This window comes from Danio rerio, chromosome 20 (assembly GCF_049306965.1).
Source record: "Danio rerio strain Tuebingen ecotype United States chromosome 20, GRCz12tu, whole genome shotgun sequence".
In the NCBI taxonomy this organism is placed as follows: domain Eukaryota; kingdom Metazoa; phylum Chordata; class Actinopteri; order Cypriniformes; family Danionidae; genus Danio; species Danio rerio.
Genome location: NC_133195.1, coordinates 14,800,840 through 14,816,877, shown reverse-complemented (window position 1 = coordinate 14,816,877; position 16,038 = coordinate 14,800,840). Strand labels below are relative to the sequence as shown.

General features: G+C 35.5%; 2 protein-coding genes across 7 annotated transcripts in view; one reads left to right on the top strand and one right to left on the bottom strand.

Annotated features, from left to right (window-relative positions):
• Nucleotides 1-12,384, top strand: part of ezrb (ezrin b) — a 58,668-nt gene extending 46,284 nt beyond the window's left edge. For 4 of the 5 annotated variants that reach the window (XM_073932779.1, XM_073932781.1, XM_073932780.1 and 1 more), the window contains exons 10-14: nucleotides 2,887-3,017; nucleotides 5,722-5,882; nucleotides 5,972-6,064; nucleotides 8,235-8,477; nucleotides 10,487-12,384. In XM_073932779.1, the coding sequence (XP_073788880.1) occupies nucleotides 2,887-3,017; nucleotides 5,722-5,882; nucleotides 5,972-6,064; nucleotides 8,235-8,477; nucleotides 10,487-10,651 (793 nt within the window). In that variant the 3' untranslated portion in view covers nucleotides 10,652-12,384. The remainder of the gene's footprint in view (nucleotides 1-2,886; nucleotides 3,018-5,721; nucleotides 5,883-5,971; nucleotides 6,065-8,234; nucleotides 8,478-10,486) is intronic. The other variant, NM_001030285.2, reaches the window with a different exon arrangement.
• The window catches only part of sytl3 (synaptotagmin-like 3), a 43,108-nt gene continuing 38,807 nt past the window's right edge, over nucleotides 11,738-16,038 (bottom strand). For both annotated transcript variants that reach the window (XM_021468533.3, XM_073933322.1), the window contains one exon: nucleotides 11,738-14,239. In XM_021468533.3, coding sequence (XP_021324208.1) covers nucleotides 14,160-14,239 — 80 coding nt within the window. In that variant the 3' untranslated portion in view covers nucleotides 11,738-14,159. The remainder of the gene's footprint in view (nucleotides 14,240-16,038) is intronic.

The following is a 16,038-nucleotide window of genomic DNA, read 5'->3' as shown; positions in this document are numbered from 1 at the left end:
TGAGGTTATTTTCTATTTTGGGGTGAACCATCCCTTATTTGGCTTTTTCAGATTTTTGGATATTTATATATTTATATATTAAATAAAGTTACAGTAGTGTTATATAGTGCAAGTCTAAATAAAAAATAAATTAGTGTAAGTAAACAAATTAAATAAAGTAAAAATACATTTTCATTTTACAGTAAAAGAATTGTCGATTTTTCTTTTCTTTCTTTTTTTTTCTTTTTTTTTTTAGTCAATTTTATATAATTATTTTTATTTTATTGTCTATTTATTTTGGCTTCTTTGAATTTTTGTTTGCACTTTTTTTATTTTCTTGTTTATTTATTTTTTATGCCTGTTGCTTGGATGTATTTGTTTTTTTGTATTTGTATATCGCTTTTTTTTTTTTTTTTTTGATTCTTGGTTTTAGTATTTTGTTTTGCTTTTGCATGGGTTGTTTTAATGTTTTATGGTGGTTTTGAGTTTATTTTCCTCTAGCTTGGCTTTTGTTCTGGTTTACTTTTTTTCTGGTTTTACTTATTACTTGTTTTATATATTTTTACAATTAATAATAGGGTTCAAATTGGTTCATGTTAGGTCTTGTACATTGAACATTACATTTATTACAGTATTTATTCATTTTTGTTAACAAAGTGTCCTAGGGATTTGTTTTGTGGTAGCTTAATAGGTTGCATTCAGTTTTTTAGGTATTTCTTTTAGGTAAAGAAAGAAAGAAAGAAAGAAAGAAAGAAAGAAAGAAAGAAAGAAAGAAAGAAAGAAAGAGAGAAAGAGAGAAAGAGAGAGAAAAAGATTTACTGCTTAACCCAAAAGTTATTTACTTTGATATTGACGCAGACCACCTTTAGCCTTGAGTGTGTTTTCATTTGTGCCATTTTTCAACCTTATGCAAGATCACATTTTCTCTGCATCAAAGGTAGCATTTTTGACAATAGAAGACTGCTCTGTAAGGTCAACAAAAGCACATACGACCCCATTCATGTACAAATGATGCGTGATGGTGAATCCTCCCGCAATCATTTTCACAGTGTGAGCTTGATGAATCTTGGATTAGTTGTCCTTAAATATTGTCGCAGGATGCATTTTCCTTTACAAGTTTTGTTTTTTCAACTAACAATGAAAATTGTCATCATTTACTCAAATCTTTTTGAGTTTCTTTCTTGTTTAACACAAAGGAAGATATGCTGTAGAGTACTGGAAAAGGGTAGCTATTAATTTTCATAGTATTTTGTGGATCTTAATGCTACAGGTTTCCATAATTTTTCAAAATATCTTGTTTAACAAAAGAAAGCAGTTAGTACAGTTTGAGGGTAAATCGAGGAGTAAAATTTTAAAGAACTATCCCTTTAAAATGTTAAAAGGCTGCACAATACATTGGTTACAACTAAAATAGCAAAAGCTTATCACTGCATTAATGATCCAGTCATAGACTTATGAGTACTAAGTCTCCTATCTCCTTAAAATACTTTGTTCCCCTATCCTCTCCAAAGTAGAAAAAGCAAGAGAAATAGGCTACAAATTGTTCATTTGATACTAGCTTATAGAGAAGGAGAGTTCTTCTCCTTAAAGAGCTGCGCTATAATTATCTCGAAATGCAGTTTATTTCAAGAAATCAAATTTTGATGGAATTTTGATACACTGCTTGTGATACATCACACATTCATGTACCTAAAAAAAAACTTGGCAATATAGATATTATTATAGATGGCGGCTGCGTTGACTGGTTGAAGCAGTGGACTGAAAGTGACCCATGCTTTCTATTATATTGTCTATGGAAAGTACGTCAAATGTATGGACACACACACACACACACAAACACACATCAAACAGCAACAGGGTAGAGGTGCTTCAGTCACTAAATCCAGTATTTAGGGGTTCTCAACTGTCTGCCAGATTCTGTTTTTATTTTATGCATTGTTTTTTTCAGTTATTTGTAGCTCAAATTACTGTATTGCAAATAGCTTTTTCTGAGGCGAAAAGTAGGGGAAAAAAATTTAACTTTTATGACAAACGAAAGTTTCAGAGGCAGTGTGTCAATACGATTCACACAACATGAGGTCGAATTTTTTTTTTTAGCTTGCGAAAATTACGAAAGAAAATTTAGCGTTCAGAGTGCAATAACCTTAAGACTGAAAGCTGTCAAAGCGAAACGAGACTGAATGAGAAATGAATATGAAGCGGCACAAAAGCAGCAGAGCTTTTATTATGCCACAATCCACCATGTCTGACTCCTCAAATAATGATCATGTGGAAAGACTAAATACATTTTATGTTTCTTTTTTTAAGGCTGCTCTGTGCATTTTAGTAAAATACACAACATATTACAGCCTCTTTGGTGTTTTTCTTTTTTCTATAAAACCGCAAATGAAGGGTGTATGACATTATTACCATAGACACAGGACACAGGTCATGTCTTCAGTTAAAATTGCTCCTTTCTCTGGATTTGAACATTCTTCAAAACATTTGGGACAATGCAAGTACGTACGTCAGCAAAATATATACAGTGCATATTCATAGTATTCATAGCGCTTCACTTTTTACACATTTTTTTATGTTACAGGCTTATTCACAGTGTGAAAAAAACATTTTGAAATTGTTGCAAATTTATTAAAAAATCAAATGTACTGTACATACTTGCCCATCTTGAACAAACATATGTTTATATTCTATTATTAATCATATATAAATCTGGTTACAAGTTTTGGTGCCAATTTTATTTTTCGGAAGTCATTGAATTACTAGCATCAGACTTTGACTTAGGAAAATGAGTTTTAGCGATTTATGGCGGCTAGCTTTGAGAGACTATTGTTATGTGCTTATACAGAGGTGTCCTGAGCAAACGTCACAGTGTGTCTCTTTGGTTGTGTGTGTGTGTGTTATCTGCAGAGCTCAGCTGGAGAACGAGAAGAAGAGACGAGAGGCCATCGAGAGAGAGAAGGAGCAAATGGAAAGAGAGAAAAAGGAGCTGATGATGCAACTCTACCAGTTCGAGGAGAGGACCAAAAAAGTAGAGAATGGTAAGTCTAACGGGACACCATATGCTTGATTTTGAGTAATTTCCTGTAAAATCGTAGACCTTTTTTTAATTGTATTTAATTTTTGAAAACATAATTAGTTTAATTTTATGTGAAATAGCACAAATATAAGATATAGATATCATAAAAATTATATCTTTGTAATTCCATATGGAAAGTGTGACTCATGAATGCAGATGTAAAGGCAGATATGCTTGCCTTGGTCTTTTCAGTTTATGTAACCTTTTAGCTTGTTATTTTATAAAGCAGAGACATTATACTTTGATCATGAGTGTTCGGGCTGACAAAAGCTTTGACTAGTAACACAAACACAAGCTGGTGTCATTCTGCACCTGTTAGCTCTTTCCGCTGTACGCATGTCATGTTTCTTTTGTTTTCAACACAGAGCATAGATGTTTTTATATCTTGAGACTAGGTTATGAATGTTTTTTTTTAAATTTCATTTAATAATAATTATTTTTTATTTATTGTTATTATAATTATTATTTTAATAGGTAAAGATATTCTTGTTGTTGTTGTTATTATTATTATTCAATTCACTTTGTGCTGAAATGACTGTAAATTTCGGTTTCAAAACTGAAAAATTCTGGATGCAATCGGCCAAAAAATGAAACCAAACATGTTTTACAATAGTTGTTTTTTTATTTAATTTAAATAATATTGTATTAACTAAATAAAAATAATTTTGTAAGAAGTTTGTAAGATGTTTCTCAAACCAACTAAAAAGTAATACTAAAATAAACACAATAACTACTTTGCTGATGTACCATGTCTTAGATGTTATGTAGCACCTGGAAATAGAGCCTCGGAAACAGCGCTGCGTATTACTGCGCAGCAAAGTTTCTTTATTATTACGCTGGAATCATAGATCCTAGCTCTACATTTTTCTTCAGTCTTACTACAAGATGCAACTACAAAAAAGTCAAGCTTTAAATGGGAAAATGGTCTTAACTTTTATTGCTTATTTTTGAGCGAGATGCTAATGGTCTAATCTAATTCAATGATCTATGCGAAGCTAAGCTTAAATTTGCTTCAGTCAGACCCGGAGATCGCCGGAAAGGATTCATATAAGAATGGTCAATATTTTATTGTTAAATTTAATACTTTTCTCTAAAGATGCTCAAATTTTTTCATGTCTCTCAATTGATACATATAAATTATCATCAAAATTATTGTTATCTATTTAAAAAAAAAAAAAAAAACAATAAATATAGTGACACAGGGCTGAAATTGTAGCTGTTTTGGTCACATATGCGCTGAAATTTTATCTATGCAACCTCAAAATATACCTGGGAGTATTTGTGTAAGTGCATAAAATTGTTGCAGTCGACCTGTTTTCACTGCAAAATATTCAACACATGCGCATATTTAGGAGAAATTCACTCAAAACCCACCTTTGCACCTGAAACACAAAACACAGTGCTCAGGATTAGTTTCAAACAGTTGACATGTCAACTTAATGCAGTAAACAAAGCCCACAATGCTTGTCTTGCTTTCAAGCTCTTCTTATTTTCCCACTGCTCTAGCACTGAACGCGAATGGATTGGTTAATATCAGCGGTCAATCACTCAGTCAACCTCATCTGCCTTCACAGTTGTAGCTCCCCGTCATCTGAAAATGTATAGTGCTGAAGATGAGAATGAAAACAAAACTGACACATTTTGTTTTAGAAACCACCTAAAGTTACAAATAATGGCATCAGACATCAGATCAATGATCATGTGGTGAATGTTAACCCACCATCTACTTTTTTTTGAAGAGACGATAAAAGACTTTCAGGGGGTTGAAGTCCGCTATGAAAATGACCATAGAATTCACTGTAAAATCTGTTGGACAGAGCATTTGCCACATCTAAACAATCAAACATGAGAGGTTCTGTTTAATCGACAGTATGCAAATTGTCACACCACCTACACTGTCGCTAATGTGCTTGCATTCACTAAGATTAAACTAATATTGCAGCTCATGAAAAGACCGATATTGCTATTAAGATGACATATGCAAATAAGTCATAAGTTAATAAGTATGTCAATAGGATCTGTGCAATATCAGACACCAGCCTTGAGAATAGCACACTTATTATCGTTAACCAAGTTTGTTAGTTTTGATTATTGTTGATTTCAAATGCACTAAATCTTTTAATATAAAACTTGTCATATTGGTGCTCATAATTGGTGGATGCAACAAAATTTTGGCTGGTGTAATAAAATTTTTAAAGTTAGAAGCACCAGTTCTACCAAGCAAAAAGGTTCAGTTGAGCCCTGGGATATAATTTGAGTAGATTAAAAAATAGTAAAAATCAGCTGTTTAGCTTTAGGAGAAATGAGTGTAAGATTTTTTGTGCTTCAGTCAGTGGGACTTTAATGAATAAAAGCTCATATTAACTGAACTTTCTCTTATTGGTGGCCCATGGAATAAAGCGTATGCAATGTTCGAAATGACACCAGGGTGTGTAAATGACAGATTTTGTTTTCATTTTTGGGTGGGACTTCGAATTGGACTAATTACAAGGACTGCTAAAACATAACTTGACATAAACATAACTGAACACTATTCATTAACATACCAGTTTTGTGACTGGAGAATTCGTCACTTTTCACTGCAAGGCCCCAACCTCACCATATTTATGTTGTATTGATGGTTGTTCTTTAAGTAAAAGTGTGTGTGTGTGTGTATGTGTTTGCAGAATTGCAGGAGCAGATGCAGAGGGCCATGCAGCTGCAGCACGAACGGAGACTGGCTGATGAAGAAGCCGCTAGACTGGAGGCCGAGCGACAGGCAGCACTGCTCGCCAAGGAGGAGCTGGCCCGTCAAGCACAAGATCAGCTCAAGAGTCAGGAGCAGCTGGTCAGAAATCAAACACTGTTTCTCACAAAAAATTACTTTGCTGTCAAAATAGCTCTCGCACATCAGTAATCCTCTCATTCATCTCTCAGGCTGCTGAGCTGGCAGAATACACTGCAAAAATTTCACTCCTTGAAGAAGCCAAAAAACGCAAGGAGGAAGAAGCTCAGACATGGCAGAACAAAGTAAGACCATATTTACATTCAAACGGTTATATCACCTTAAGATGTTTAGGTCCCACTTTAAATGTGACTCTGGACCACAAAGTCAGTCATAAGTGTCCGTTTATGGAAATGATCTTTCCGTCGATATACTTTTGTTTGGATGGAACAATGTTATTGGAGATACAATTACTGCAATCTGAATTACTCAAAGTACTGATAAATTTACTTTAAAATTTGCCCAAATTATTGACATTCTTAATACTTTTTGGCAAAAAGTATAACATTATCATCGATAACAGTTTATATTGTGGTCAAGGGTCAAATATTAACCCTAATATATATATATATATATATATACTTGAATAAAAATACAAATGCCAAAGTACTTTTTGGTTAACATTTTTGGTAATTCTATAATTTGGTAAATGTATAATTTCATTATTTAATGCATAACGTAGGTTAGCTTATTCATGAAGTGTGTTTAATTGATCTGGAGCTGTTCATAAGATTTTACTTGTAAATTCTAAACAATGCAAAATTTTTTTTGTACATTGGTCACACTTTAGGTTTCATTAGTTAATGTATTTTACTGAAATAAGCTAATAATGAACAACAAAAAGCATTTTTAATCATAGTTTAACATCTGTTAATGTATTATTAAAATCCAGATTCATGCTTGTCAACATTAGTTAATGCACTATGAGTTAACATGAACTAACTTCCCTCGTGAGCAGGGCCTAAATGACTATTTTATTTTGTTGGTTTTACAATGGAATCGAAACTAAAAATCCATAAGGTTCTAAATTAGAATCAGAATTGATAAAATTCTAACGATACCCAAGCCTACATTTGATTCATTTAATAACTTTGATGCAGCAAGAATGTTTTACAGTGTACAGGGGTGTTTAATGCTTGATTCTGATTGGCTGGAGATTATTATAATGTGTGCTATTATTTCCAGATAAATGCACAGCTAATGTAGTTCCTGGCTGGTTTTGATCACATTAGATATGCAGTGTTCAGCATATACAAGTACACCCCTTACAAATCTATCTTTTAAATTACTAATGGAAAACTATACAATATTATATTTGTGCATATACATTAGATTAGTCGGTATTAAAGCCAAATCTAAGGGCTTATCGAACAAAATAACTTATGATAATGGTCCAACTAAACTATTATATTTATTAGTAGATATAATATTTATTAATAGATATAATATAATTTTACAGCCTGTAACTTTCAAAAATCACATAAAAACAAAAGACTTTGAATAAAATGTGTAAGTAACAAGAGCTACACAGAGGAGCTGTTTGGTCCTGACAAATATCTTAAAAGATAACATTTGAACAGTGTGTTTAGGTGTGGTAACTGTAGTAGAAGCACAATAATCACTTCAGTCTGTTGAATTATTAGAATGCATTGCACACTCAAGGTTTAACAATGCCTCACCACCTTGACATGGCTTAACTTAGCTCAACTCAACAGCCTATCATCAATTATTCCTTCATTAATCAGAGTTAACTTTTATGTGCTTGCATTTTAAAGTGAGACTGATGGTTGGGACCTTCTAAAACCTCTCTGTAGCTATGTTTCCATCCACCTATTTTCATGCATATTTTGGATAAGCACATAAAAATCAGTTGATAAATACACCAAAAATATGCATAAAACATATGCACAACTGAGTAGGATAAACTTTTTATTTGATAAGAAAAGATTGCATAAACTATTGTAAAACATCTGAAGTCTTGTTTTGGTCATTCTAAAACGCCCGAACCGTTTCAGTATTAGTGTTATTGAATTATTAATGACCCTCAGAACTGTCAAGGGTGCCTTTGCTCAGAGTCTCACACCTTCAAACGCCACCATGCATTCAATGCGTGTCTGCATACTCTTCTGAGGCGCAAGTCATTTATTAAATAAATAAAAGATTGACACCGCTTCTCCTACTGCAGCAAATAGTTTTTTTACAGTTGATATTTGGCACCAGTCTATCAAAAAGTGATGATTTTGTTCGCTTTGACTCGTTGGATGGAAACTGTGCTTTATTCGCATGTCTTTTTATGTGAAATTTCTAATTTTGCAAGTAATTCACATTTTTGGATAGAACCATAGCTTGTGTAACCATACGTTGGTGCATTCTTCAACAATTACTCGAGTGAGTCTGATCTTTGTGATATTTCAGGCACAATTAGCTCAAGATGACCTGATAAAGACGCGTCAGGAGCTTCACAATGTGATGACGGCGCCACCTCTTCCTCCTCCACCACCTGCATACGACCATGATGAAAATGATCTCGATGATGGAGAGGAGAGCAATGGCAGCTACACCGCAGACCTGCAGACGGGAGGATTCAATGACCACCGCCTGGAGGAAGAGCGAATCACTGAGGCCGAGAAGAACGAACGAGTTCAGAAACAACTGCTGGTGAGTATCAACTCTGGGAAACTAATGTTCTGGGATTTGAACCTACGCCAGGGGAGGACACCTTTCTGCTGGCTCCTGTTCCTTCACCTGTCTGTTCATTTGAGATAATCCCGAACATTTTAATCAAGGATGTAGTTAAACTCTGCAGAGTGGTACCTCTATTTTCGGATTAGTACCGTTCTGACTCCAGTGTTTCTTAAGTCGCCTTAGTTATTGATCAGGATCTGCTGTCCTGCATAGTTCAGCCTTAACGAAACACTCTACTTGTTTTGGAAATTGCCTCATTTTAACACGCTTCAACAATCTCCAGGTCTCACTTTTAGCTTAGCTTAGCATAATTTATTCAATCGGATTAGACCATTTGCATCTTGCTTTTAAAAGACCAAACAGTTTTAATAGATTTCCTAGTTAAAGCTCGACTTTTCTGTAGTTACATTGGGCACTAGTACTGATGGAGAATTGAAAGTTATTTTCTAGGTTCATGGAATTCAGCCGTACAATGGCTGAAGTAGGTGCACTTAAAAATCGCTCAGCCTGGAGATCAGTTGAATAGATTCAGAAATGGTCAAATTTAACTATTTAACTCTACCTGTAGGTGACTTGTAAAATGAGCCTAATTCCCCCTAAAAAGTGTAGTAATAGCACAGGTTCTAGCCAGCTAATGAAGGTCTGCAGAATTACTAAACTGCTACAGGTAGGCAAGTCTGAGCAAGGTTGTAGATAAACTCTGCTGGCAAGTGTATCCCAAGTCTTGAGAAGGAAGGTCTGAGTTAATATCTGCAAGTCTACCTTCCTGCGCAGTTTCATTCTTTGAGGTAAATCTAGTACCTTTAACACCACTAAGAAATGTTAAATTACCAGTTATGTTAGAGTCTAAGCTAACATGTCCCTTTTAAGCTAGTTTTCCATAACTTAGTGACAATCTGGTCCTTATCAGTCAGCTCCAAGAGATCTAGAAGGCCTTGAAGTCTGCATGAAATTAAAGTTTGCTGTTTATTATGCTAGTTCAGAGTTTCTCAACCACGTTCCTGGAGGACCACCAGCTCTGCACATTTTCCTTGTGTTCTAGCAGAGACTGAAAGAGATGTAATGGGTGTGACAGACAAAGGAGACATATAAAATATGCAATGCTGGTGGTCCTCCAGGAGCATAGTTGAGAAACGCTGTGCTAGTTCACCCTAATGGTTAGTTCGGTACCTGTCCGGTTCAAAAGCCCCTTATATTTAGCTAGTTTGTTTCCAACTGCCATGTAAAAATAAATGATGAAACCAACTAAAGAAACAGAGGAAGTAATAAAGCATGGCTCCAGTGTTGTCTTCTATCACTGGAGTTGTAAATTGTGAATGAATACAATGTCAAAAGTAAATCAGCAGATGTACTGCTCCTCTTTTATAAGCCTATAGTGATGCTTTGTTGATGGTATTATCGAGCCCCAGGAATGTCTACAAATATGCTCTATTTTGGTTCACCAGGTTGTGCCGTGTGATTCCTGTGAAACCGCCAACAAATCTTTGTTGGTCCTGGACAACACTTATCAACCAGATTTTGGAAATAGGATTAGGCTTAGGCTTAAGGCTGGGGTTGGGGCTTGCCTTTAAACCTATAACCTATAAACCTATCCCTCTGTCTTTAGGGGCAGTTAGCAGTTGGGGTTAAGAATGGTCAATGTGATTTTGCAAAGTAGATCCCTTTTCTGAAGTAACCATCAGTCCTGAAGCTACACTGTCGACAAACAAATAAACCCCCAAACATAAACCGCTCCTAACACAAGTTAAAGAGAAACTGTAGATTAGGCAAAATGTTATTAACTGCATAGTCTCAGCCTCAGAAGTGAAGTCCACATATCATCAGCTGAACAAATAGTTGAGGCACATAGAATTAAAAGCTCATCAGTAGATTGAAAGTCACCAAATGATTGGAGGAATTCTGCTCAAATTCAGAGAGATTTCGGAGTCTGGAAAGATACAGACACAAGCATCACTAATGTCCTCACGTTTTCTCCTTCACAGGCTCTGACCTCAGAATTGGCCCAAGCTCGAGACGACACCAAGAAGACTCAGAACGACCTGCTGCACACAGAGAACGTGCGCGCTGGCCGAGACAAGTACAAAACTCTCCGGCAGATCCGCCAGGGTAACACCAAACAGAGAATCGACGAGTTCGAGGCCTTATAAAACCATCTGGACCGGGAAACTTTGGGAGGGAGGGGAAAGAAGGCATCTCAAAGCCCTTGTCCGTTTTCTTACTATCCCTTACGTCTGAGTGGTCAATGCAAGAGGCACTTCCTGTGTACAAAACACCACACGCACATACACACATATATACACACGCACACATATATACACACGCACACATGCGACAATGCAACTGATTTAGTATGACCACTGGTTCAACACACACTAAATTATTGAAAAACCAAAACGACGCACAGGATTTTACAGTCAACATACTGAAGCACACATAGGATGTTTACTTTTTAATCCCAGTAGCGCTTTACAGTAAGGTTCTATACTGTACCGGTACATTTATTTAACGGCTGATCAGTCTTGGCTTGTAATGCATGATTCAAATAAGCAAATCTGAATGAGAGCACAATCAATTAATTATGTAGCAATTAAAAACAAGCCAAGATTAGTTAATTAATTAATTAAAAAAAACATATGGAGCCTTATTGTAAAATGTTACCAGTTTCACCAAAGCACACCACTGACTTTTATTTAATAATTTTTTTGTCACTGAATGTACTGGAATAAATCCGCTTTTGCCATTTACAAACAATATGAAGCTACCGAATATTTAAACACGTGCCAACAATGCATCCCCCCTTTTTTGTTAGTTAATTATGTGTAGTAATTTAATAATTAGCCAAATTATAATTTTGAAATTTGTTCGGGTTGTAATAAGGGTCTTTTTTTTCCTTTCTTGTTAATGATCCACTCAGCAAAAAGGGCTCGGCAGTATGATCATCCTTTTATGTCGTCGTCTTCTATATTAAAAGTCTTTCATTCATGTTGAATATGGCTTGGGCCAGAATATTTGTTATAGTGTTTATTTATTTCTGTCTTTTGGGTTATTTAAGGTTTATTTTGGGGGTAGATGATGTACTTCTTTATTAATGATAGTACAGGTTGTTTATTGATTCTGTGCTGACTCAAATGATGATGATTGATACGTTCATTCCCAAATCTCATGTTACTTATTTGATGAGCGTCATTTGTAAGGTAGCATTTTATACATATACGCTCACACACACTTGTTTATATATAGAGCGTGTGTGAATGGATTACATTCATATGCATGGTATATCATTGCATTAGAGGCTAAACTGATTTTATATGACTTTGAAATGAACTAGTTACTGAATGTTTATCGCCATGACAGTGGGAAGAAGGAAGAGCTGCATTTGTTTCATAATTGTAATGAGTCTGAATGTGATTTAAAGGGATAGTTCACACAAAAATTTAATTTGACTCTTTCAATAGTACTAAACCTGACTTGAACACCAAAGAAGATATTTTAAAGAATTCTGAAAACCTATAACTATTGACTTCCATTGTAGGAAAAAAATACTATGGTTGTCAGTGGTTACAGGTTTATAGCATTCTTCAAAATATTTTTTCAGAAGATTTGAAACCTCTGTGATTCAATTTATTTTTGGTTGAACTCCCTTTAAAGTGATTCTCGCTGTCATGCTAGCAGCTCTTTATATTTAAAAAAATTAGCATAAATCATGTAGTGTTAAGACACCTTTACTCTGGTTTTTGGGTTGGAGAAGTCCTATATTTGGTCCCACCAGACGTTCAGATTATTTTACGTGACATGCAAATGGGCACAATTTAGTCAGTTGTTTCTATGATGCCTGTAACCATTTGGTGCCACTTTCATAAAGTATTTTTGTTGCATCATCTTTTTGTTCTCTGTGGCAAGTTTGTACAAAGGCTGTAGGTCGCCCGTGTATTCGTTTCCTCCGAAATGTTACTGAATCACTGTTAATTCATTAATTGATCTCTTCTGTTAGAACGAGCGGTTTTAATCACTCGCAGCACTTTAAGCGCTTGTGTTTGATATATTATTTTGATAGGATCCATACACAGATAAGCTTACATTATGGCCCGACCAGCCTGTAGCATTGCTTTTAACCCTGGGTTATGAAGCTACTAACCTAGAGAGAAAGTTATTAAACCTTGGGTTACGCAACCTGCAGTGTGAAATGCCTGTATGTGTATAATATGATTATTATTATCATCATATAAACCTGTAGTGATGTAACTGAAGTATCATCAAGCTTCACGACAACTGGAGTTATTTATTTTCCCCTAAAAGGTGTTTATTAAATTAGAAATAAAGATTTATGATGATGAGCTGTGGGTGACTTATTAAATAGCAGTAATATGATGGCAGATACTTCGTTTACATTATTAAATAATACAAATATATAAAACCATATTTGTTAAATAACATAAAACAATTTATAAAGCGGTTCTTAACTGACAAAGTCCTGTTTGTCAGGAGTGTGGCTGTGTTCCAGTTCACTTTTAAACACACTCGCTAACTTCCCTTCACATTTTCCCTTAGGGCAGTGGTCTCAAACTCAATTCCTGGAGTTCCACAGCTCTGCAGATTTTAGCTCCAACCATCTCCAACTCACACCTGCGCAATCTCAAGTAGTATTTGGATTAGCCGTGTTTGATTTGGGTTGGAGGCAGCACGGTAGCGCAGTGGGTAGCATGATCACCTCACAGCAAGAAGGTCACTGGTTTGAGTCTCAGCTGGATCAGTTGGCATTTCTTCCCGTGTTCATGTGGGTTTCCTCCAGGTTCTCCGGTTTTTCCCATGAGTCCAAAGACATATATGTGAATATGCGGTATATGTGAACTAGATAAGCTAAAATTGTCCTTAGTGTATGTGTGAATGAGTGTGGATGGATGTTTCCCAGTAATTGGTTGCAGCTGGAAGGGCATCCGCTGCGTAAAACATATGCTGGATAAGTTGGTGGTTCATTCCACTGTGGCAACCCCAAATTAATAAAGGGACTAAGCTGATAAGAAAATGAAAGAATGATTAGGGTTGGAGAAAATGTGACAAGCTTCGGCCCTCCATGAATTCAATTCTAGACCTATTCCTAGGCTTAGGGGAATCTCCACTGCACCGGTGTCCTGGAGAGTTTCGTTCCAACCTTAAACACACCTGATCCAGCTGATCAAGCTTTTATTAGATGTACTAGAAACTTCCTGGGAGGTGTGTTGAAGCAAGTTGGAGCTAAACTCAGCAGGACACCGGCCCTCCAGGACAGAGTTGCCAGAGTCCACCTGCAAGGATGTGTCTAGAATACCTAGTAAGAGCTTGATTAGCTAGCCCAGGTGTGTATGATTGGGGTTGGAAATAAACTTTGCTGGACACCGGCCCTCCAGGACCAAGTCTGGACATCCCTTACTTATACAATGCAATTGTAATGTCATAAGTGTGTAGTTCCTAAGTGCTCAAGGGTTTTGGGCATTCCATTTAAACCCATTCAGATGTTCTGCTAGCAATGACACTTGTGTGATGTAATCAATGGCGGACATTGGAGGGAACGGGACTTAGGGAAGTTAGCAAGTCAAGAGTATGAATAAAAACTGGAATGCAGTCTGTGTCGGGGTCTGTGGGTTGATGGGAAGGATCTCAGTCTTCTTCGTCATGACCTCATGTTTGCACTACTTGTAGCTGAAGATTGAATTCCTGCCAAACTCCCGGCATCCGCTGGAGATGCTGCCAAGAGGACTCTGAAGAAACAAGGAGATGGAGTCACTTACAAGCCCATATTTGGGTTGACATTATATCATTATATATTCATTTTGGAAAAGTCTGTTGGTGCTCATTTATACAGTAAATGCAATGCTGATGTCAGAAATTGGTTATGGTATCTCAATATCCGTCATGATTATTTTTGTAATCATTACTATTATGGTAATTAGGGTTGCACAATATTGGAAAAACAACTGACATTGCGATATTTTGTATTTCTGCAATGTATAATGCAGTATAAATATAATTTCACGATATGAGTAAGAATTCACAATACACACACACACACACACACACACAACTACTGAGAGTCTAAACACTGAAGAGCAATTCATCGATACGCAGCTCTACTGATCCTAAACCATGCAAGCCAGTGTATATATGTATGTATATATATATATATATATATATATATATATATATATATATATATATGTACATATATACATGTACATATATATATATTTATATATATATACACATATATACATATACATATATACACTGGCTTGCATGGTTTAGGATCAGTAGAGCTGCGTATCGATGAATTGCTCTTCAGTGTTTAGACTCTCAGTAGTGATTATTAAACCACACTGAACTGAGCTAAACTGAACTGAACTTAAACTCTGAAAACTGAACTACATAGTTTCAATTTACTATGATCTTTTATGTGAAGCTGCTTTGACACAATCTACATTGTAAAAGCACTATACAAATAAGGATGAATTGAATTGAACTCTGCTGCAAATGTCCCGAGTTGGAATCCCGACTTGTAGAAATACTATGAAATAATGACTTGTATTTGAATGATTTTACTTTTTATTTTTATAACCAAAACAAGATATTAATTCGCAAAGTATTTATTCAGATGTCAGACCAATGCTAAAACAAAACACGTTAGAAGAACTGAGCATTTAAAAACGAATATATTGCTGCATCACCTTTGATTCAAACCCATTATCTTGGTATGCTAGTCTGGAACTGCTTCATTAAATCACTTGAAACCTCGACTCAACAATATGGGGTATAATTTGTCAAATGCTTAACTGTATCTTTGCTCAAGCTGTTCCATAGAAATACATTAAAATGACCGCTAGGAGTCACTGAAGAGACGTTTGAAGCTTAGACTTGCTTTCGACTGCTTTAGTGTTTCCTGAAGTCTCGCTTTGCCCACCACTAGGCTAATGTACCAAAAGTTTTTTTTTTTTTTTTTCGGTACATTAATGTATTTCCAACTGAAATAGATTACTGAGTAGAGGCCAGGGCTTTATTTTGTTCATTATTCTTACATAGCAAACTTATGGTAAAAGGGACATGGTTAAAATACATGTAAAGACGTCAATGTTTATGTACAAAGTTTATTTTGCAAAATGTACTATGTTGATTTTGCTAGCGCACATTGTTATTCCTTAGGTGAACAATGGCCTGCACAGCTAGTGTTACTATAGTGTAACTATAATCAGTAAAGTACACTTAAACATCCATTTGGTTGTTATAGCATAAAAAGATGAAAGACCATTTAAACACAAACACCATCATTAGCAGCAGGCTAGCATAGAAACTTCATTGAAGAAACGGGGGTAAAATTAATTTCCATATTTTAAAGACATGGCGCAGAAAAATATATTTTAGTGCAGTGCTTCTTGTTTGTTCTGATACCCACTTTATATCGTATCTCAGATCAGTGAATTTTCAGTAAATTTTTCAATTAAATCATCATCTTAAACGCAGCGATTTTGTACGGAATAAAAAATTTACCGGAAACCCTGGGGCTGGC